Raw genomic sequence first — 24,570 nt, 5'->3', positions numbered from 1 at the left:
AGATAATGTTCTTCATTTTAGACTGGTTTCCTTTTATAATTTCCATTTCCATTTTGATGGTTTTTTATCTCTTTGGTGAAGTTCTCACTGAATTGATCTACACTTCCCAAAAGTTTATTGAGCACTTTTATAACCAGTGTTTTGAACTCTGCATTTGTTAGATTACTTGACTCCATTCTATCTGGGTCTTTGTTCTGTTCTCTCATATGCTTTCCGCTTCTTTGTTTTCCCATTTTGGCTGCCTTTCTGTGTCTGTTTTTATGTACTAAGCAAAGCTCCTAAGTCTCTGGTCTTATTAGTGTGGATTTGTGAAGTAGGTGTCTAGTGGCACAGTCCTGAGAGGGGTTTAACTGCAGGCCAAATTTAGCCTAAGCCTCTACTCCTCCGGGGCCACCCATTAAGATTCAGTAAGTAATCCACAGATCCTGTGCTTATAGTTGCCTCAAAAGGCCACACCAGAAACCAAGACTGGCTGCCTCCACCAGTGTGAGTCTCAGCAAGGAGCATCTGGCTCACTGAGGATATACCTGGATGTAGCTTGGGTAAGGCTTGAGTTGGGGTAGGCAGGGTTTCAGAGAATTCACTGGGCAGAGCAACCTTGGTTATTCAGTGTGATGGTGTCACAGCTATAGCAGCACTCTGTCCTGTGCACTGGTAGGGAGGAGGGCTCAAGAGGGAACAATGGATACCGCTGGCACTTCTGTACCGATTGAGTCTCTCCTAACTCCTCACTCTGACAATGTATCCTTGTTAGTCCCTCGTGCCCCTGGCACACAGCTGAATCAGCACTGGTGCTCAGAGTGAGCAGGTCCATCACTGCAAAAATCTGCTAGTGGACGCAGCCCCTTTAAGAGGCTTCTGCCGCTGCTGCTGCTGCAGCCTCCGTGTCATTGAGCCGCTTGAGACCGGGTAGCACCCTGTCCTTGCTCCATCCTACTTTCTGCCATTGCAGATTGCTTTCTTGGATTTCTCTGTAGTTGTATGGCTTGTTCATCTAGATCCCAGGTGATTTTTCTTGCTGTTGCTCCTTGTTTTCATCACAACTTTGATTTGGTTGCCAGAAGGATGAACAGAGCCTCTATCATCTACTCCATTCTCCCTCCCTCCTCATACTTTTAAACTTTTCATAGAACTTATATGTTGCCCTTTAATGTTATACTCCAAACAACAGTGTCCATATGTACCTGATTCCTCACACATATATTACCAAGTTTTTTTATCCTCGCTAATCTGGTAGTTTAAAGACAGTGTTTCATTCCAGTTTTAATTTGCATTTCATTTATCATGAATGGTTTTGAGCATCTTTTCATGTTAAAAAAATAACTGTTGAAAAACCTGTTTGTTTTTAATGAATTATCTGTTTATGTCCATTAGCCTTTTTTGGTGACTTATAAAAGCTCTTCTCTTCATTTATGTAAGAAACTAATTTTCTTCCCAGTTATCTCTTTTTTGGCTTTGTTTGTGAAATTTTTGTTGTGCAGAAACTTTAAATTTTTATGTAGTTAAGAATACTAATCTTTTCTTTTATGGACTCTGGGTTTTGTTGACTTACTTGGAAAGGTTTTCCCTATCCTTAGGTTTACATATTTTATATTCCTCCATGTTTTCTTCCAGTACATTAGGTTCTCAAATTCTCTGGGTTTAGGACCCTTACACTGAAAAATTTTGAACTTGAGAGAATTTTTGTGTCTATAGGGGATATCTATTGATTACTGTATTAGAAATTGAAATGAGAAATTAAAAAAAAATTAATTTGTTTAAAAGTAACAATAATAGATCTATTATATATAAACATAAATGACACATTTTATAAAATAACTGTATTTTCCAGAGCAAAAATGTTAGCATGGAATTGTTTTACATTTAAAAAAAATCTTTTCAATGTCTAGCTTAAAAGGCAAAACTGAATTCTTAAAGGTATTTCTACATTTAGCCTGTTTTTCAATATGTTGTTTTAGTGAAAGAATATGAATAAAATCCAGCCTCACACAGCCGAGTAATTAGAAAAGGGAGGCATAGTTAATGGCATTTCCAGATAATTATGTTCATTATTCTTTGATACTACACTTAACTTGACATATGATATAGTTTCTTATAAATTAGTAGCAATGTGGCATCTGAAACCACATCAATGAACTTTTTGCACTCTTGTGATAAAATGTCGGTCTGTCTTGTACTTGAATGGATCTTTTACCCATGCAAGATTTCATACCATCATGTATTGGCTGTTTGGAAAATATTGGTTCACTGAGTTATTCTGTGCTTCCAAATATTGATATGCTTTGTGATGTAATATACAAAAATAATATTCACCTTTATGCCACTGATCTCATCAGAAGAATCTTTCATTATTGGAAAGCTGTCAAATTTATGGTGGAAGATGGAAGTTTTCCAAAATTCTAATTTTTTTCTTGAAAACTCGAATTTTATCAGAGGCAACAAATATTGTTGGTTATAGTAACAGGCTTACTTTGTTCGTTTTTAAGAAAATGTCTGCCAATTACCCAAGTCTGAAAAACCATAATTTGTTAGTCATTATTTTATGTAACTGGCGTTCCATGAAAAAAGAGACTAGCTCAGCTCGCAGTGTGTCCTGGGGACGATCATTGTACTTCAATTTATAGCAGAAGTGCTTTATGCATGCGCTTTATGATGCCATTTCATCACACAAAATATTAAAAAGACATGTTCTCAAGTATCGAGGTTTAATGAAAACAATGTTTTACTTCAAGGATTTTTTAAATGAACCTATCTTTTTGTTTCAACTGTTGAGTATGTGGCACAATACAGTTTGGCACCCATGTCACTGCCTTGATTTGTGCTATGGTGCCAGTAGTTTTAGCTACCATTGCTTTTGCACCAACAGTGCAAATGTCAGCAACAGTGAAAAGGGCAAAGAATGTCTTAATGTTGTTACAAAAAAGTGTCAACTTCACTGATCCCTTGAAGTGTCTTGGGGACTCCCTTTGAGAATTGCTGCTTTAGGGTTTCACTTTTCACCTTTATGCTTCTTCCTAATCACTACCTCCAAGTCCTGCCCCCAAAGAATAATCATGAGTATAGATTAGTTCTGTCTATTTCTTACTTAACTTTACCTATAAATCCTAATCTATTTAGATTTATTTTAGTGTAAGGAATGAGATAGAGGATTAACTTTTTTCCCCCCAAATCGCTAGTTGTTTGTCCTAGCATCCTATATGGAGCAATTTATCATTTTTTCCTTATTGATTTGATGCACATTATAGTAGATTTCTGGACATAGTATTGTTCATTAGTTTATGAATATGCTACTACTATGCTATGATTTATTATAGCTTTATAATGTTTTATTATCTAGCAGTTATTCTTTCCCTTCGTTACTTTTTCTAATTTTTTTCTGCATCTTTGTCGTATTTTCTTTTCTCTCTGTCTCTCTCTCTCTCACACACACACACTTTATGATGTATCATTTTAAAGTAACTTGTAGGCCATAGTGACACTTCTTCCTTATATACCATGATGTATCTCATAAGAATAGGAACATTTTTCTACGTAACTGCAATAACATTATTATCCCTACAAAGAATTAATAGTGATTTCACAGTAGAATTTAGTTCTGGTCCATAATGTCACTGTCCCAGTTGTCTCATTAATATCTTTCATATCTGCCTGTTTTTCTCTTAAACAAGGAACAAGTTCATGTGTGACATTTGATGATTATATCTTTTTAGTCTTTAGACTTTTTTAGGCTGGAATAGTTTCCTCACTACCCCTCTCTGCTTTATTTAATGATATAATTAACATATAACATGGAATAGTTTCCTCACTTAGAAAAAATACTTTCTGAAGTTGTTGTGTAGAATGTCCTTCATTCTAGATTTGTTTGCTATATATGGTTTGTTTGTTCTTTAATCCTAAGTATTTCCTCTAAAATGGAAATTAGCCAAAGGTTAGATTAGATTCAGGTTAAAATTTTTCTAGCCAGAATACATCATAGCCATGCTGTGTACTTGAAGTTGCATCACATTAGAGAGCACACAATGTTAGGTCATCCCACTGTTAGTGATGGTGAGTTTGGTCATTTGGTTAAGGTAGAAAAGACTCCAGTGTAAAGGTACTTGTCCTCTTTGTATTTCATAAATAATTTGTGGGGTGCTGCTTTGCGTCTATAAAAATCCTGTTCCCTAACTTCTTTTCACATATTCCTTTTGATACTATATTATCTATTAATAATTCTTGCCTGGATCATCCATTATATTGTATAATATAAAATGAAAATGAAAAATAGTGATTTATTCTATTCTGCATTTATGAGCTACTATGTTAGCTTTTTTAGTTTTCCTTTTTCCCTCTTTTTTTAGTATCACTATGGGCTTTTTATTTCCAGCTTATTTTTTTGTGTATAATATACACACAGAAAAGTACACATATCAAAGATGTATGGCTGATGAATTGTCATAAATGAACACAATCTTGTAATCAGTGTCCAGAACAACAAAAGATATTGCCAGCACCCTAAAACCTTCTGTCATGCTTTCTCCTAGCCACTAGCTCCAACCTCCACCCCCAAGAATAATCATTAGTATACATTAGCTTTACCTGCTTCTTATATTTATATTAATGAAATCATATGTATGCTCATCTTGCTTCTTTTGCTTAACTATAAAATTTATCCATATTGTTACATATGATTGTAGTTTCTTCATTTTTATTATGTAGTATTCCATTGTGTGAATCTGCCGCAATTTATTTGTCCTATTGTCTTCGGTTAGTTTCTTATTGACTATTAGAAAGAGTACTGCTATGAACATTGTTATGTGTTTGAGTCATTTTTTTAACTTAGTATGTTTTTATTATAATTATTTTTTTGTTGTTATTCTTTTTGATGCTCAAATTATTCCAAATATGACCAAATCATGTCTTTTTTGACATGGCCCCATTAGTTTTTCAATATTTGCCTACATTATAGCATACAAAGATGCCTTATCTCCATACCCCAGACTTTGAAATCAGCTATTTTTCAAAGATCCCTATTTTCTTTTAATGAGGATACCAAAATCAAGGTGCTAGGTATGCTCATTGCTACTGGGTGTCATTGTGGTTAGGCTCTTTCTGTATACAGAGCCAAAAATATATTTAAAAATAAAGCTTGTTCATAGTATTCTTTCCATTAGTTCAATTTTTTAATGTTACCAGTTGTGTAATTTTTCATCATTTAAATATCTTTGAAAGTATAAATTGAAATTGTGCATATTTTTATCAGAGTAATATTCATTCATCTTCTATAAATTTTTATTATTACCAAAGGAATGCTTGTTCATTGTAGAAATTTAAATAAGCAAGAAGAAAATAATGGTTAGCTATAATTTGAACTGCTTGTAACATTTTAGTGTATACCCTAGTCTTCACTAATGAATATACAGTTGATCCTCATTATTTATGGATTCCATATTTGTGAATTTACCTACTTGCTAAAGTTTATTTGTTACCCCAAAATCAATACTTACGGTGCTTTCACAGTCATTTGCAGACATTTGTAGAGCAGCAAAAAGTTTGAGTCCCCCAGTGTATGTTTCCAGCTCTCATACTGTGAACAAATGTCCTTTTCGTGGTCTGTTTAATCCCATGTTTTTCACATTTTTGAGCTTTTTGTTGGTCATTTTGATGTTTAAAGTGGCTTGTAAGCATGGTACTGAAGTACTGGCCTGTAAGCATGGTACTTTAGTCTGTGATGTGACTGACAGAGAAAATAAATGTGTTAGAAAAGCTTCATTCAGGCGTGAGTTACAGTATAGGCCATGAGTTCATTGTTAATGAATCCATAATATATATTAAATAAGGTGCCTTTAAACAGAAACACACACAAAGCAAGGTTCATACTGATTAGCCGACAGAAATATTGTGGCCAGAGGCTCATAGTAACCTATCCTTATATGGTCCCCTAGGAAGAGCAGTTGAGTATTACTAATTAGTGTTGACAGCAACTTTTTAAAACATAACTACTGCAGATAATGAGAATTGACTCTATATTGTAGTAGGCAAAAATGGGATCATGAGAAAGATTTTGGGAATATTTGATGCTCATTTGTTTCTCTTAGGACAGCAGCGTTCCCGAATGCTAGCTACTCTTTTTAAGGATGAAAGGTGCCAACAACTTGCTGCTTATGGGATCCTAGAGAAAATGTACCTGGATAGAATCATTAGAGGAAATCAACTTCAGGAATTTGCTGCCATGCTGATGCCTCACCAAAAAGCAACTACAGCTGATGGTAATGATCATGTTTTATAAGTATGTGGTAGAGAATATTTAGGTACATGCTAGTGGAATGTATGTTAAACTTGAAGCATCTTGATAGCTTTCTGTAATGTTTTTATGTATCACTTGATTAAAAAAAGAGTATTATATTGACTGAAGATGAGTATCATACACAGATGGGGGGTTGAAGTATAAAAATAGCCCCATTGGAAAGCATTTTGTGGAATTATACCTCTTTCGGAAACTAAGGAAAGAAAAATTATAGGCTAGTCTTACAGTGCCCGGTTTTTTAAAAAAACTCAAAGCCATTTCATAAGTACCTAAATTAATCTTAGTATCAGTTTAATAGTTATCCAGTCTAATTTTAGATACAGCAACATTTGGCACACTAGCTTGGCCAAGGTTATTCAGGGTAAAATTAGAAATTGCCAATAAGAATAGAACTTGGTGTCATGTATTCTAGTTAAGGGATGTATTTGTTTAAGTCAGACTGCCTTTGCTAGAAAAGTTTTTAACAGGTGCTCATTCATAGCATCAATTATTTTACAGTTTTTAAGGTAGCTTATAACAATAACATGATAAAAATGTAGATATAGACCATTAGAAACGTGGAAAAGGTTAAAATGAACATTCAGATCTGTTCAACTCATTGCCTTGGATTCAATGTCATTCAATATTGAAGACAATTTAGCTGTAAAGAGTTATTTATGTAGGATTTGGCTGAAAGGTGTACATTTTATCTAATCATACTACCCTGAGTTAAACCAGATCGATGAAAGGATTATATCAACCTATTGAATTTCTTTTATTTGATTGCATTTTAAGAAGCAAACTGAAAAAATAAATAAAAATTAAAAAGATTGCCAGATATTAAAAAAAAAAAAAAAAAAGCAAACTAGTTGATTCTTATCTTTTTGTCTAAAGGAGTTATTTTTTTCTATCGGTGTTCTTTATTCAGATCTTGAGAAATTTCTTTTCAGTTTTAGAATTAGTTGTGATTTTCCTCAGAAGCTGGTATTTGTCTTTATTTAAATACATTGTGAGATGATAAAGTGATTGGTTTGTTTTCTTACTTTGGTTGACTGCTAGACAGTTTAAAATTAAATTTGTAGCCCACCTGTAAATAGTGCGTATATATTTTGATTATTGCTACTCTTGTTATTCTTTTTACTTTTTTTTAAAATTAAATTTATTGGGTGGACATTGGTTAATAAGATTATGTAAATTTTAAATATATAATATTATAATACACTTTATATTATATTATAATCTGCATATTGCATTGTGTACTCATCACCTCTTTTTTACTTTTAAATTCTCTTCTGTGCCTTCTTCTGACCAGCTTTTTTATTGCAAGATGTTTGATCAACAAGTTAAAAATTAGATAAATAAGAAAATGTTTCCAGAATTGATATAGATTTAACTTTGAGCTTTCTGGCCATGGAAAATAAAAGATATTATCAGTTACATAATTCTTTTCTAAAAAGAAGGTTACTCTACTAGGATCTGTGAGAATAAAAATGATTCTCAAATTATTCACATGGGACTATATAGATAGTCGGACAGATGTCTCATCATCTTCCTTTTTTAGACCTTATCGTTTTCCTTGGACATTTTTTTTTTTTTTCATTACAACCCTAGGCTAGCGATCTTGAGACAATATTCCCAGAGTTGTGGAACATTACTACTTATCTGCCTTCTGCTGTATAGATTTGCCTATTTTGGTTATTTCATATAAATGGAATCATATAATATATATCCTTTTGTGACTGATTTCTTTCATTTAGCGTGATATTCTCAGAGTTCATCTATGTTGTAGCAAGTACCAATACTTCACTCCCTTTTGTTGTCAAATTAATATCCTATTAAATGAATGTACCACATTTTATTTCTTTATCAGTTGATAAACATTTAGGTTATTTTTCACTTTTTTGGCTTTTAATAATGCTGCTATGAACATTCATGTAAAAGTCTTAGTCTGGACTTAAGTTTTTAATTGTCTTCTATATATACCTAAGAGTGAAATTATGGGTCATATGGTAGCTATGTTTAGTTTTTTGAAGAGCTGCTAGATTCTTTGCCAAAGTGGCTGCTCTGTTTTACATTCCTGTCACCTATGTGTGAGGGTTCCAATTTTTCTATATTCTCTCTCACACTTATTATCTATGCTTTTGATTTACCCATCCTGTTGGGTATGAAGTGGTATTTCATTGTGGTTTCAATTTGCATTTCCTTGAGGGCTAATAATGTTGAGCACTTTTTTGTGTGCTTAGTGGCCATTTGTGTATTTTTAGAGAAATGTATTCAGATGGTTTGCCAATTTTAAAATTTGTTTATTTGCCCTTTTATTATGAATTATAAGAATTCTTCATATATTCCAGATCCGATCACTATCAGATAAATGATTCACAATTATTTTCTCACATTCTGTGTGTTTCTTACTTAAAAAAAATTTTTTTTTTTTACTTTTATTTTTTTAAATTAAGTTTATTGGGGGTAACATTGGTTATTACAATCATAATTTTCAGGTGTACATTATGTTTCTTTTTTGACGTGCCTTTTGAAACACAAAAGTTTTTAATTTTGATGCAGTCCAATTTATGTTTTTTTTCTTTCTTTGTTTACGCTTTTGTTATTTAGAAACCATTGCCTAATCCAGAGTCCTGAAGATTTACTTTGTTTTCTCCTATAAGTTTTATAGTTGCAAGCTTTTACATTTAGGTCTTTCATCATTTTGAGTTAATTTTTATATGTGGTGTAAGGTAGGGATTTTACTTTATGTTGATATTAAGTTGTTGCAGCAGCATTCGTTGGAAAGACTATTATTTTCTCATTGAATTGTCTTAGCATCCTTATTGACGGTCAGTTGGCCATAAATGTGAGAGCTTATTTCTGAACTCTAAATTCTGTTCCATTCTTCTCTCTGCCTGTGCTCATGCCAGTCCCACATTGTCTTGGTTACTTTATCTTTGTGGTATGTTTTAAAATCAGGAAGTGCAAGTCTTCTGACTTTGTTCTTTTTGAAGATTGTTTTGGCTTCTCTTAGTGCGTTGAATTTCCATGTGAATTTTGAGATCAGCTTGTTTATCTCAATAAAACTAGAAAGAAAAAAGAATTGGGTGAGTCCAGCAGTCCAGCACCTTCAGGATGGGCCTTAGGTCCAGAACTTTGTCAGGTTTTTATATTTGAAATTTGCTAAGAGAGTAGATCTTAAAAGATCTCATCACAAGAAAAAAAATTTGTAGCTAAGTGAGGTGGTAGATCTTATCAAAACTTACTGTGGTAATCTTTTTTGCAATATACATATAGATCAACTCATTGTATTGTACATCTTAAACTAATACAATGTTATATGTCAATTATATCTCGGTTAAACTGGAAAGAAGGAAAAAAGAATTGTGTAAGTCCAGCAGTCTAACATCTTCAGGGTGGGCCCTTACCCAGGATGTTGTAAGGCCCAATATTATCCCACTTAAGGGAGGATGCTATGCCTGATCTCTCCTAAAGGTTAGCTGTTCCTGTATTCTAGACATTTCTCACATTTGCCTCAGAATAAGGTGCTTGTGGGTACCAAAAATATAGAGATCTTTCTGTTGAGCTATAGGTATTGACTTTATTAAATTTGCAGAGCAGGTTTCATGATTGTTTTGCTGCTGCTTGTTAATAAAAGTTAGCTTATAGCAAAAAAGTTGATGAATCTGATAGCTAGCCCAAGGAAGCAAACCCTCCAAACTCAAAGGGTTAAATTAAATCTATCCAGCTAGTTAGTAATTACTTTGCCAATCACTCATTTTTAAATTATGTTATTTGTATTTAATTATACATTATTCAAGCTATATTATCAGATAAAGTACTTTAGTTTTAAATTTTGATAGGACTAAAAACAATGATTATGAGTTATTACATGCTTAGAAATTTTAAGGAAAAAAAATGCATCTTTTAAGATTATAAAACTAGGTTCAAGTTTATAACGTTTATTTATATTTATTTAAGGTTCTAGCATCTTGGACAGAGCTGTTATTGAACACAATTTGTTGTCTGCAAGCAAATTATATAATAATATTACCTTTGAGGAACTTGGAGCTCTTTTAGAGATCCCTGCAGCTAAGGTATTTTCTTATTTCCAATACATAAAAAGGAAGTTAAGAGACTAAGCCATTGATGTAATGAGAAAATAAAATATATAATTTTATTAATATAATATTGGCAACTACAACAAAAATACACATAAAAATCCTCAGGTAAATAAAAATAAATTATTCAAATGTTAAAATAGTACTGTAATGTAATTGTCTTTGTTTTTTGTTTGTATTTTGTGATAAAATGACCTAGAATGGAAATCTTAAAGGGGTTTCAGGTTATGATACACATTTTGTGAGAATATCTTTGCTTAGAGTCTGTTTAAATCCACTTCATAGTGGTTTCTGATTTCTGACTAACTTGAGATGTCGATACATGCCTTACTTCTTTTTTCTGCCCTAGATCGACTCAAAGGTTAAATATTTCTTCTCTTTGAGAGAATGACTATGATAATATGCCAAGTTATTTTATTGTAACTTCTGAGCTTGATTTAAGAAGTTGTCTGAGTTATTAGGGAATTAATTTCATTCTTTGTCATGAAAAAGATTTAGTTGACTATGTATAAATCCCAACAAAGTACCAATAGTATTTAGAGAATATTTCAGGCATTGTATATTTATAAAACATTCTCTTAATTTTAAATAATAGTAAAAGCAAGCAATTAACTATACTTTTACCTAACTTGCAAGCCTTAAAGTCATGTAGTTATGGGTCATATTTCCTGTTATATGTTAATGCATTTTTAATTTAAGATTTTCTGACACAGTTCCTTTACATGTACACATTCAATACACAGTAAAGGAAGTGGAACAGTTTGGGAACTAAAGCCTCAGTTGCCATTAAATGATGCTTTCTTCTTAGGCTTCGAGGTATGATCCCTTTCTGAGACCAAGGGAAGTAAATATATTTTTAATAATAAATGCTAGTCACAGTCTATTCAGAAGTGATTTGGGATTGATTGTTAATATGGTCAGAATTACTGAAATGTCTGAGTCACAAGCCAGTTTGCTTACATAGTAGTACTTGAACTATGTCTTTAGGAGCTAGGTAGAGAACCTTTTGCTCTCTTTTGTCTTTCAAATCCTCTCATTTCTCTCTTAAATAGGAACATCTATTCCTCTTTTCATTTTTTTCTTCAAAAATATTGTTTTCTTAAAGAGTTTTGGAGTGATAAACACTGAAAATTGAAATTAAATAAGAAAAACTAGAGTTTTGTTTTGTTTGAGTTGTGGATCCCAGTGAGAAAAAAAAATTGTTAGTTTGATTTTAAACAGAGATAATAATTAGTAAGAAGGCTGGATTTTTGTCCAAAATCTCACAACAAGCAAAACAGATCCCAGTTAACTTAAAATATGACTTGTAACCAGAAACATTTGAGGGGATATATAGGCAGATTTACAAGATTTATTCTTATAACAAATGCAGATAAACACATAGATAAGCTTAGTGATGTGTAGCTAAATTAAGAGCTTTCAATTGTCTTATATATGAATATGTTAGATATGATAAAATGTCTGAGAATCTATTTTTTTTTTTTGTAAACAGGCAGAAAAGATAGCATCACAAATGATAACAGAAGGACGAATGAATGGATTTATTGATCAGATTGATGGAATAGTTCATTTTGAAAGTAAGAGGTTTTGCTTATTTCTAACCTAATGAAATGTCAGTGAGGTGTTTTACATTTATTATTGTTTAATATTCCTCAGCCGTTATTACTACCTCATTTATACTGTGGACCTTGATGTGCCCAGAACCATTCCATTTGTGAAATTTTAATTTGAAATATCCTGCTGTGACCATAACCATTTTCCTCTCTTTCTGGTGGTCTGTCTCAGTTACTTCCACATCAGCTTTTCCATGACTGCTTTGATGCCTCTGGTTCTTTGACTCTTATTTTCTTTTAGTTGGTCCAGCCTTTTTTTGTCTTTAATGCTCTTCCTATCCAGCTTGGATTCCATGATTGATTGATTACTCTTTTATAGTTTCCCCCAGGACACTTGTTTGTTAACTTTTTGTTCCACCTATCCAGCAAAAGTTCACTTTGAGTGAACTCATTCTCTATCTTTTCCATGCCTGTAATGAGTACATAACTAATGTTGGAGAATAGTCAGAGCATCAGACAAATTGATATACCATGCAAGTTCAAGGTCATGGGTCTTCAACACTACCTGGGATTCTTGATGTATTTCTTTAGTTCACTCTTCCTATTCTGCAATGATTTTTTCAGATTTAATTTTTCTTAATCTCTGACTTTTCTCCTATCTCAGTAGAAGGCCTTGTTTTTTATTTCACAGGAGGAATAAAAAAGCTATCAGTGTGAAATTATCTTCTTTATCAGATTCATAAACTTGTAAATGTTAAATGTAGATCTAATTCTTTCTTCTTCTTTCTTCATATTATACTGGAGATGGTTTCTGTCTCCCTCTCCAGCTTCTCCACATGTACTTCGGATCCCTTTTCTGCCACTCCCTCTCCAAAACAAACAAACAAACAAACACATACATTTTTAGGAACCTGCGTTTACCAGTTATTTTGTCTGTTTTTATACTTTCTTTTTTCTCTTGGCTTGTTTCCATCAATATTTAAATGTACTTGGATCTCTTCCATGTTAACAAAAATCCCCTTATCTTTTAGGCCTCATCTTGATTTTTCAGCATACCAAATGTGGTTGATCAATCACTCCTTTTTAATACTTCCCTCCCTGCCCCCTTCATCTTGACTTCTGTCATCACCCTATTCTTCTGCTTTCCCTCCTACTTATTTAGGTACTTTTCCCAGTCATCTTTGTAGATTTGTATAGTGCCTTTAAATTTAAATATTAGGGCTACTTAGGACTTATTTCTAGGCTTTTTATCCTCACTCTGCTAAGTTTCCCTAGGCAATCTTATCTATTCCCATCGATTCAGTTGCCATCTCTGTACACTCAATGCTTAGATTTACCTTAGTGTAAGTCTCTTTTCTGAGTTCCAGACCCGGTGGCTGTAATTGACTGCTAGGCATTTCTTACCTGTTTGCTTTGTGGGTATCTCAGAATGAACATATCCCAAACTGAATTCATTATTCTCATCCCTGCCTGCCTCCCACAACAACTGATCATCCAACCATCCAAAAACCACATTGTTCACTTTATCTAGCATTCTTTGTCTTTGATCTCTCCTCTTCTTTGATGTCCAGAATCCTTTTAGTGTTACCTCTTAGAGGTATCTGAAATGCATGTATTTTCCTTCATTTCATATTGTCACCAGCTTATTCTGAACCCCCATAACTTCTTCTAGGCTTGAAAAATAACTCTTTACTTTTTTTTCTTATATCTATAATTTCTCCTTTCTAGTCTAGTTGCCCTAGTATAGCCAGATTGATTGTGATCTTTTAAAAATGCAAACAGAAGACATGGTTCCGTAGCTTTACATGCAGAAGTTCTTGGGTTTGTGCCCCAGTGGAGCCACGGTCCATAGTCTATAGCTATGCCATCCTGAACGAGCCCGATGTCTGATCTCCGCAGCTAAGCAGGGTTGGGCTTGGTTAGTACTTGGATGGGAGACCACCTAGAAAGTCCAGGTGCATAGGCATAAAAAATAATAAATAAATAAAAAGAAAATTTAAAAAGAATAAAATAAAATGCAAACAAAAAAGAAATAAAAAGTAAATTATTAAATTATGTTACTTTCTTCCTTGACACTCTAATGAACGACTTCCCATTGCTTAAGGAACAAAGTTCTACAAAGTCTCCAACAGGTCCTAATGATTTTTTATAGTTTTTGCTTTCCAATACAACCACACAGGTCTTTTTGTTTTTTCCAGCATTGTAAATTCTTTCCCATCAGACATTCTATCCCTCACTGCAGCCAGTTTCTCCAGCCATTTTTCGTTTGTCCCCCATCTTAGTTTGAACAATATTAATCAGTAATGATTTTCCTGACTTCCTAGGTTAGGTGTAGTTTTAAGTTATAGGTTCTTATCATCCTGAATGTCTTCCTAGCATTAATCAATTTTCCCCCTTTTTAAATTAAAATTATTGGGATGACATTGGTTAATAAAACGAAGTAAGTTTCAAGTGTACAATTCAATAATATGTCATATGTATATTGCATTGTGTGTTCACCATCCGAAGTTAAATTTCCTTCTACTATCAAATATTTAATCCCTACTCACCCACATCTACCTCCTCCCTTCCAATTTCCCTCTGGTAACCACAAATCCGCTGTCCTTGTCCATGAGTTTCTGTTAATTATTTTCATTCTATAACCATTTGTCTAAATGTCTATTTTTGCTTCCTATTTAAGCTTTCCAGTGGTAGATATTAAGTCTCTCTTGTTCTCCATGGTATATCCAACATCTGTTCCAGGGCCCCATATATTGTGAGAAAAAAAGTATTGAATAAACAAACATAGTATATGATGAATAGTATAGCAGAGGGATCACCAAGTGAGAAGACAACTTAAATTAATGTATACCAACTTGACAGACTATGGAATGTTTTTCTTTCTAATTTTCTTAGGTTTAAAAAAATTATGATAAATATGCTCATAATAATAAATAAAAGCATTATAAGAATAAATAAAGAGTTCATAATATATTTCCACTTCCACTTCCATTCCTCTAATTGCACATCCCTGGCATAACTAATATTATCCTACAGTCTTGGGTATCTTTCTACATGCTCATACAGATAAGTAAGTACATGTAGAGTTTTAATACTATTGTATTTTTCAAAGTACATAGTGTCCTGCAAATTGTTTTTAAAAGTTAGTGTACCATGAGCATATTTTCAAGTGAGTAGATATAAATCTAATTTACTTGTTTTAATAGCTGTATAGTATTTTATAGAATTAAGATATTTACCTGTTGACGAACATTCACTTGGTTTTCTTATGCATATCTTTATATACTGGTACACTTAGCTCTGTACAACAGAGTCTCAAAAGTTGCATCCTCTGTTGCATCAAAGGATATATGTATTTTGATTCTTAATAGCTACTACCAGTTTGCTTTCCAGAATGATGTAGCCATTTACACATCCCCGGATGTGAGAAAATGAATCTTCAGTAGCTAGATATTATTCCTCTTTTTATCTTTTGCAAATCGATAGGAGAAAATATTACATTATTGTTTTATTGTGCGCTTCTTTGGCACTAGCGAAGTTTAATATCTTTCCATGTGTGGGCCATTAGCATTTCCGTGAATTGATGTTACTTTTCTTGTTTATTTTATTCCTTCCTCCCACACCTTTCCCAATATCAGTTTGCTGTAGCTTTTGGTTTAGTGATCATTTTAACTCTGTGTTTGCTGTATGTGTTACAGATATTTTTCCTATTCTGTCCTGTTGTTTTTCTGTAAGGTAATACATACCATAAACTCATCAAAAAATTTTTTTGGCAGCCAAATATGTCCATTTTTAATTTTACAGCTTTTGAGTCTCCTGTGTTAAGAAAGTCTTCTTCAACTCAGTGTAAAACTAATATTTTCCTAAAATTTTTTCTAATATTTTTATTTATGGTTTATGTTTAGAAATTTGACCTGTGTGCAGCTCATTTTTGTGCATAATTTTAGGCTTTGGTCTAGTTGGTTTTTGAAAGAAGGATTGCCAATTATGCATGTGTCATTTATTAAATAAAATATTCTTTCTGATTTTCGACATATATTAGGTTCCACATATATGTTTGGATTTATTTCTGTGCTCTCAATGGTTCTACTGATCTGTAACAATATGGTAATAAACAAATTTATAGTAAATGTTACTATTGGTAAATCAACTCTTAACCTTCCACTGCTATTTTTTTAATCAGGTTAAAATTCACATAACATGAAATTAACCATTTTAAAGTGAACAATTTAATGTCATTTAGTATGTTCACAATGTTGTGCAACTACTCTACCTAGTTCTAAAGCATTTTCATTTCCCCAAAAGAGTTTTCATCCCATGCCCATTCATTTGTCCCTCTCCTCAGCCCATTGCAACCACCAATCTGTATCCTGTCACTATGGATTTACCTGTTCTGAATATTTCATATAAATGGGATAATACAATATGTGACCTTTTGGCTTCTTTCACTTAATATGGTGTTTCCAAGTTTCATTCGTGTTGTAGTATGTTGTCAGTAGTTCATTCCTTTTTAAGGCCGAATAATATTGCATTATATAAATATACTACAATTCTGCCACTGTGCTTAATTTTCAAAATTATCTTATTTATTCTCAAACATCAATTCTTTCATATTAACTTTAGTAATTTCATCCTGTTTTAGAAACCAAAACAAAGGGGAGGATATGTTGTCTTTGTAATTTTTAAATTACATATCAATGGGATATTGCATCTTTCCATCTGGGAATGCAATTTGTGTCTACTCAAGTAATTTTATGTTCTTTATGAGGATTTATAGTATTTTTCTTCATTAATTCGGTGCCCACTTTTGTAAAGTTTGGTGATGTTTTAAATGGGATCCTCTGTTCCCCTGTTTTTTATTTCTAACTGCATATTGCTGATATAGAGACAAACCTTCTCTGTTTGTGATGTTTTTTGTTTCTTTGTTTTGGATTTAAATATTAAAACATTCAGAGTCAAGTACATCCTTGAATAGATGAATAGAGTTACTTTCCCCACAAGATGGCAGTGTCTTACCAATCATTGGGGATGAGACAACGTCAGTGAAGGTGTCTTATTGTGGTTATGGTTGAAGTTGGTTGGTTTTATTTTGTTTCTACAAATAATAATCTGTGTATATATGTCTTTTTATTTTGTTTATACTTTGTGCTTAATTTTATTAGCCTAGATTTTTGGAATATACTTTTAAAAATTAATGCTACTGTATCTTTTAACTCACATTTGCCATGAATATAAAAGTAATTTCAACTTTTAACATTATTCCTTTTTTCTTTTAGCACGAGAAGCCCTGCCAACATGGGACAAACAGATCCAATCACTTTGTTTCCAAGTGAATAATCTTTTGGAGAAAATCAGCCAGACAGCACCAGAATGGACAGCACAAGCCATGGAAGCCCAGATGGCTCAGTGAACCCTTATAGAACTTCTGTGCATATTACAACTTTTTCCATGTTGTACAGATTAATTTCACTATCTCCAAAGCATTTACATCATGACCTTACATATTTCAACCCCTTTTATGCTGGATTCCATTTAAAGAAGACATTATTAGAGCAGAAAGTACAAGCATTTAAAAATATGTAGTTCCCATATATTCAGGGTTTCTGTGTATCAAGCTAACTCAGATGTTTTGAAAGCTTTTCTTTAAACAGAGTAAGTGAACTATCTGTGGCTAAAGAGTTTGGGATTTGTGATAACTTTGTAGTCATGTAAAACTTAAGTGCTTTGTGCCTCTCCAAATATGATTATTCTAATAAATGGAGAAGTGAGCCAAATAAAAGTAGTTCTTTGTTTTTAATTAATGGACAGTATTTTTTCCCTCATTTTCTTTTCAATTCAGCTGACAGTTATGCTATACACTAGAAGTGCAAAGATAAGTTATAATACCTGTTCTCTAGGTGTTCATGGAGTCACAGAGCTGTAGTTGTGCCAATACTAGAGCTCACGGGGAATAGCTTTTCATTTAGCAAAGAAAGATGAGGGAAGGCTTCTCAGGATTATTTCAGCTTAGCTTTATAGAGAAAATGGGGAAAGGACTTTCAAAAAAATGTATAGGTGACTACTAGTTTCAACTCCAACCTGTAAAAAGTCACCACTCTGTCCTCACAACAAGAAAAAAGCTGAAAAAGCTGAAAATCAATAGCTTTTCTTAGCTATGCCAGAGAATTGAAGTCACAGAACAAACCAGCACTCCAAAAACTGGAGAGAAAGGCAAATAGAATCACAGTAGATATCAGCTTTCCAGGAACAGAATCTACTCAAACATAACTGATGTGAACAGTGAAATGGTAACTTTGACAAATTACTTGAGGCTGAATGTAGACTACCTTGGCAGTTAAAAACTCCCGAGTTCCCACTCTTAGGGAAGCCCTCATGCTCTCTAGGATTTACCCCCAGAAACCCTATCAGGTTCTCATGATTAAGACCAGGGATCTCCTTGTGTTTCAGGCAGGGCAGGGGAAGAGGAAGTAATTATTTTGAAACACACTCAGATAATTTTCCATGATAAAGGCACATCCTCTAAGGGAAACTGCTTTCTTAGAGCTTTGTCTGACCTGGGGAAAGGGCAGTTAGACAAGTCCAGTCCCAGTTAGCCTTTTAGCCTTTACGTATTATAATAGGAGGCGGAGAAAAAGGGCTAGGGAACTCTTTCGAAGGTCACAACCCAGGGACTCAGGCCAAATAAAAATATAAGATCATATAATGCTTCCCAAATAACCACCAGTATGTCAGTGGATTATGACAGACCTGTAAGACAGACCTTTTAAGAAAGATTTCTTAGGGAAATACAACACAAGAAATGAGAAAAAGTTCCTATTACCTGATATGTCTGGCTTTAAACCAAAGTATTACAAGGCATGGTACAAAGCAAGAAAAAACACAATTCTAAGGGAAAAATTAAGCATCAGGACCAGACTCAGCTATGGCAGAGATGTTGGAATTGTCAGACTGGGATTTTAAAACAACTGTGAATAATTTGCTAAGGGTAGAGTGGAAAAAGTAGACAACATTCAAGAACAGATGGGTAATGTAATCAGGTCAAAACTAAGAATTAGAAGGCAATGCTAGAATTAAACACAAATGGAACTGCCTTAAATGGGCTCACCTTTAGACTGGACATGCCTGAGGAAAAATCGGTGAGCTTGAAGATATGTGAAAAGAAACTCCCCAAGCTGAAATACAAATAGGAAAAAATTTTTTTAAATGGAACAGAATATCCAAGAACTATAGGACAATTATATAAGGTGTAACATAGGTGTACCAGAGGAGAGTAAAAAATAAAAGGAATAGAAGAATATTTGAAATAATGCTAATGATGTTCTAAAATTAATGATAGACCCCAAAGCATAGATCCAGGAATTAACCATGCATGATAAATACCAAGAAACTACACCTAAGCATATTATATTCAAATTGCAGAAAACCAAAGACAGAAAAATTTTGAAAGAAACCAGAGGGGATAAACACCTATAGAGGAATGTGGATAAGAATTACATTATTTTATTATTTTTTTTATTCTTGATTTCTGTCAGAAACCATGCAAGCAAGAATAGAGTGGGAATATTTAAAATGTTGAAAGAAAAAAAAAGCCAACAATATACGATTTTATCTAGTAAAGTTATCCTTCAAAAATGAAGGAGAAATAATGACTCAACAAAAACTCGAGAAATTTGCCTGGAAAACCGCCTTGCAAGAAATGTTAAAGTAAGTTCTTAAGACAGAAGGAAAATAGTGCAGGTTAGATACTTGGATGGATGTACATAAAGGAAGAGCTTCCTTTGTGAGGGTCAAAGAAAATTTTTCTTATTTTTAGTTGACCTAATACTTTTGTTCGAAATAATAATAGCAACAACTTTTGGATGCTTATAGCATACGGATAAGTAAAATGAATTACAGCAATGCAGGAAGAAGGAATTGGGTATATTCTACTATAAGGTAGCTATACTACCCATGAAACGGTATATTGCAAACTCTAGGATAGTTTGTAAATGTAAATTGCAAACTCTAGGGTAACCAGTATAAAATTTTTGGATACAATTGGTATGCTAAGAGAGGAGGGAAAAAATGGAATCATAAAATGCTCAATTAAAACCAGAGCATCAAAATACATGAGGCGGAAACTGATAGAACTGCAAGGAAAAATAGATGACTCCACTATTACACTTGGAGACTTTATGACCCTTCCATCAGCAATGGACAGATCCAGCAGGCAGACAATTGGTACAGACATAGTTGAACTCAACCGCACCATCAATCAACTGGATATGATTGACATCTATAGACTACTTCATCCAACAACAGCAGGGAACACATTCTTCTCAAGTTCGCATTCACCAGGATAAGTTACATCGTTGGCCATTAAGCACACTTTAACAAATTAAAAAGAATAGAAACCATACCATGTACACTCTCAGACAACAATGATATTAAACTAGAAATCAATATCAGAAAGATAGCTGGAAAATCCCCAAATACTCAGAGATTAAACAATACACTTCTAAATCCACAACATAACAATGAATCCATCAGGTATGTGTAAGGAAGCAGAATACAGCATGCTGTTGCTTTGTCAGCATTAATAATACATGAATAAGAACAGAAGTGTTGGCTAACCATATCATGTGTCTTAAAATAGTTATCTGTAGTGTTTTCCTGTTTTAAAGTTCTTAGGTAAAAGAGAGCTGTGTTGCTGTAGACCAAAATCTTAATGAACCAAACTATGAGAAAAAAGTTATGAGACTGACCCTTGAAATTAATGACATAAAGACATTTGAGAGCAAAGAAGCATAAAGAATCAATCATATTAGTAAAATCTTTTATTTGCTTTATATTTTAAATGTAATATAAAATTTATAAGCCAGAAAATTTAATAATGTGAAAGCAAGAAAAAACTAAAGACCATTTAGCAAAACTGAGGGACATTTATTTAAAATAAATCAAAATTTTATTTATTTTACCCTATTGATTGTAATTAAACATATCAATTATATTTCAGTTGCAAAGAGTGAAGATGTTCTCAAGCTGAAAAGGTTTCCGCTGATTTTAATTCTTTCAAGAGTTCTTCATCTATAAGGGACACAAAAAATAGGTTTAAATTTTCTCAATATACTTATTTATTTTGAATAAACTTATAATTTTAGAGTTATTTTAAATTACAGAAAAGTTACGAAGATAGTATAGAAAGTTCCCATATGTCCTGTATGAGTTTCCCTATTGGTTAATATCTTACTATGGTGAGTTTGTCACAACTAATGAATCAATGTTGATACATTATTATTAACCAAAGCCTATATTTAGATTCCTATATAACTCCAAATATAAGCCTATATTTGACTTAATGTTCTTTTCCTGTTCCGTGATTTCATCTAGGATAGCACATTCTGTTTAGTTGTTATGTTTTCTTAGGTTCCTCTAAACTGTGATTGTTTCTCAAGACTTTCCTTGTTTTTGATGACTTTGCTGGTTTTGAGTACTAGTAAAGTATTTTGTAGAAAGTGCCCCAATTTTAATTTGTCTAATGTTTTTCTCATGGTTAGACTGGAGCTATGGGGTTTTGAGAGGAAGACCACAGAGGTAAAGTGCCATTCTCATCACATCATTTCAGGTGTACAGTCTATCAACATGACTTGTCACTGGATGTTAACTTTGATTACCTGGCTGAGGTAGTTATGTCAGGTTTCTCCACTGTAAAGTTACTCTTTTCCCCCCTTTGTCACGTTATACTCTTTGATAGAAAATCACTATGTAAACCCACACTTAAGGGGTAGGGAATTATGCTCCATCTCCATGAGGGGGAAGTATCTGCATAAATTGTTTGGAATTCTATATTCCCGAGAGGTTTCTATTCTGTTTATTTGTTTAAATTTATGTACTTATATTGGTATGAACTCAAAGATATTTATTTTACGCTTTAGATTGTAATCTAAATAAATCTAAAATACTACCTATTTTGTTGCTCGAATTGTTCCAGTTTTAGCTATTGGTAGCTTTTTCAGTTAGTTCCTATATCCCTTTGTCTCTTTTAAAAATATAAATTATCTTATTCTTTGATCTTTGTTTCTTGCACTGTCATTTCAGATATTTATATATCTATAGTTTTATCATCAATGAATAATTTAGGGTCCAAGTTGATAAGCACAAGTCAGGACCACTAAGATATTTTATTTCAAGCCAATTCAAATATTCAGTGAGATAATTTCCCTGAGGTAAATAAGAAAAAAAAAATGTTCAAATGTCAAGATTAGTTATTATGTATGTGTACATAGATATTTTATCCAAATTGTCTTATGTATCTATTTAAATAAACATTGTTGAAAACTGTCTAACTTCACATCTTTTCTTTTGATCTCATCCTGTCCAGTCTGTGCTATATACCATTATCAGATTAATTTTTCTAAGATATAGCTCTATTTATGTTACTCCCTTACTTAAAGCCTGCAATAATTCTCCACTGCTTACCAAATAAATGGCCGAATCATTGGCCTAGTACTCATGACACTGCATGCCAAGACCTTAACTCACTTTTTAACATTTTTCTTTTTCATTATTTTCCTACTTAAACTGTGTGTTCTTGCCAAGTTGGACCTAAGCTCATAAGGATGGTTTTTCTCTTTTTGCCTCTATAGTTTCACGAATGTTGCTGATTAGAATCAATATCCATTTCCACTCATTAAAAGCACTTTCTGTGTCAGAGACACCTCTCTGCCCCATTGGATCCATTCCCACCCTCGTCGGCCCTGGTCTGTGCCCTGCATGGCTGATATCCTGCCTCCGCCTTCCTGATGGGCTCGAGCAATGGGAAGGAAGCCCAGAAGGACGTTAGAGAGTGAGGTCTGGGTATTTTTTTCCCTTGGCTTTGTCCTGAGGGGTTGCCTCAGGCTGCTCATGTTCCTCTATTGAGAGGCTACCATTCCTCACAGAGTAGCGTTCTTCACAGAGCTCTCTCCTTTGGGATCCTGTAACTGCTCCCTCCTCGCCTCCCTGAGACCTGGGCCTGGTAACAGTCTACCAGCTGTTGCTAGCCCAAGTTACCCACCATCCCTTGTCGTTTCCCTACATCTACTTTTATAAGAGTTTTCATTAAATTCTTGTATTATCACAATTTGAGTGCCATCTGTTTCCTTTTGTGACCCCAGTAGTCACTTCCTCTTTAGAATTGAAAACCACTTTTTCAAGAAACTATCACTCGTACATCTTGAGAGAATATAATCTTTTCTTCCTCTGAACGTAAAATAGCACTTTGTCTAAAGGCATTATTCAACTTAAGGGCTTGCCTAATCTCTTCTTTTTGAATATAAAGACTCTAAAGACAGGAGGTCACACTTATTTATTTTTGTCTTTCACAGCACCTAGCAGTGTCCTGCATAGTACCAGGTACTTGATACATTATTTGCTAAATAAATGAATATTTTTTACATATCTTCCAAGAGTTATTTTCATTAACTTACACAGAGTTCTCAGACACTTGAGAAAGGAAGTGGAGTATTGCAAAGGATATTAAAGGACACAAATGACCAACCAGATGAAGAGATACATAGGGCAAGGTTAAGAATCTCTGGAATTTGAGGAGATCACCCTCCCAGCACTCCAACCTAAAAGCTCTCAGAACCCTGTCCTTAGGGGTTTTCATGGAGGCTTCATTATATTGGCATGATTGATTAAATCATTGGCTACTGGAAATTGAACTCAATCTCTAGCCCCTTCTCACCTTCTTGGAGATCTGGGAAGTGGGGTTGAAGGTTCCAATCCTCTAATCTCAAGATTGGTTCCCTGGCCACCAGCCCCTATCCGCAAGGGCTTTCCAAAAGTCACTTCGTTAACATAAACTCTATAGTCAAGAGAGGCTTGTTATGAATAACAAGACAGCTTTATTGCTCTTACTACATAAGAAATAATAGATTTTAGAAGCTTTGTATAAGAAACAGGGATAAAGATCAAAATATATATATAGACACACACACACACACACACACACACACACACACACAGTCTTATTATAAACCACAGCGGTCCTACTCAATCTCCCTGTATTTGAGTTGGTCCTTCACTTCAGATTTACCTGGAGCCTGTATTCCTATGTTGGTGTTGGTTTGACAGACCCATGACCCATGTTCAGAGCTAGCTGTGTCACAGTTTATTATGAAGAACATTTTCCTCCATCATGAGAAGCATTGTGGTGGGGTCATGGAACATGGATTAGATTTAGAATGAGAATATCTTTGCTGAAATCCTGGTTTCCTAAAATGTGCAATTTTGGATTAGTCATTTAACACCCCAGTCATTTAACCAGCCATTTAAATGTCTGCTTATTAATTGTTAAGGGTGGAAAATTTTCAGGAAGAGGCACAACATTCCAAGATACAGATAACAAGACTGTCTACCAGGCTATGTTCGACCTAGCAATTCCCCAGATACATTTATCTTTGTAAAGGACATTAACGGTTAACTTCTGCTTTCTGTAATTTCCTTACTCTCTCTCTTTGTTCTAAGATGTAGTCAGAGGCTTCATAAACTGCCTCAAACGAAGACCCCGGGCTGATCTCCTCTAATCCTGCGCGGTAGAGAGTCAGTCACGGGCTGGCTAATAAAGGCTCATAATTAATCTCAATTGGCTCTGTGGGTCTTAGATTTGAATACACTACAACATAAT

The 24,570-nt window shown here is 33.7% G+C and overlaps 1 protein-coding gene across 3 annotated transcripts in view; it reads left to right on the top strand.

Annotated features, from left to right (window-relative positions):
- Positions 1-17,722, top strand: part of COPS4 (COP9 signalosome subunit 4) — a 36,444-nt gene extending 18,722 nt beyond the window's left edge. Inside the window, exons 7-10 of one of the 3 annotated variants that reach the window (XM_016156208.2) lie at positions 6,078-6,248; positions 10,229-10,344; positions 11,861-11,945; positions 17,198-17,722. In XM_016156208.2, the coding sequence (XP_016011694.1) occupies positions 6,078-6,248; positions 10,229-10,344; positions 11,861-11,945; positions 17,198-17,331 (506 nt within the window). In that variant the 3' untranslated portion in view covers positions 17,332-17,722. The remainder of the gene's footprint in view (positions 1-6,077; positions 6,249-10,228; positions 10,345-11,860; positions 11,946-17,197) is intronic. The other 2 variants (XM_016156210.2, XM_036227785.1) reach the window with 2 other exon arrangements.
- The last annotated feature ends 6,848 nt before the right edge of the window (positions 17,723-24,570 follow it).

Source organism: Rousettus aegyptiacus, unplaced genomic scaffold, assembly GCF_014176215.1.
Source record: "Rousettus aegyptiacus isolate mRouAeg1 unplaced genomic scaffold, mRouAeg1.p scaffold_m13_p_10, whole genome shotgun sequence".
NCBI lineage: Eukaryota > Metazoa > Chordata > Mammalia > Chiroptera > Pteropodidae > Rousettus > Rousettus aegyptiacus.
Note: the sequence above shows the minus strand (reverse complement) of the source record. Positions and strands in the feature narration are given on the sequence as shown.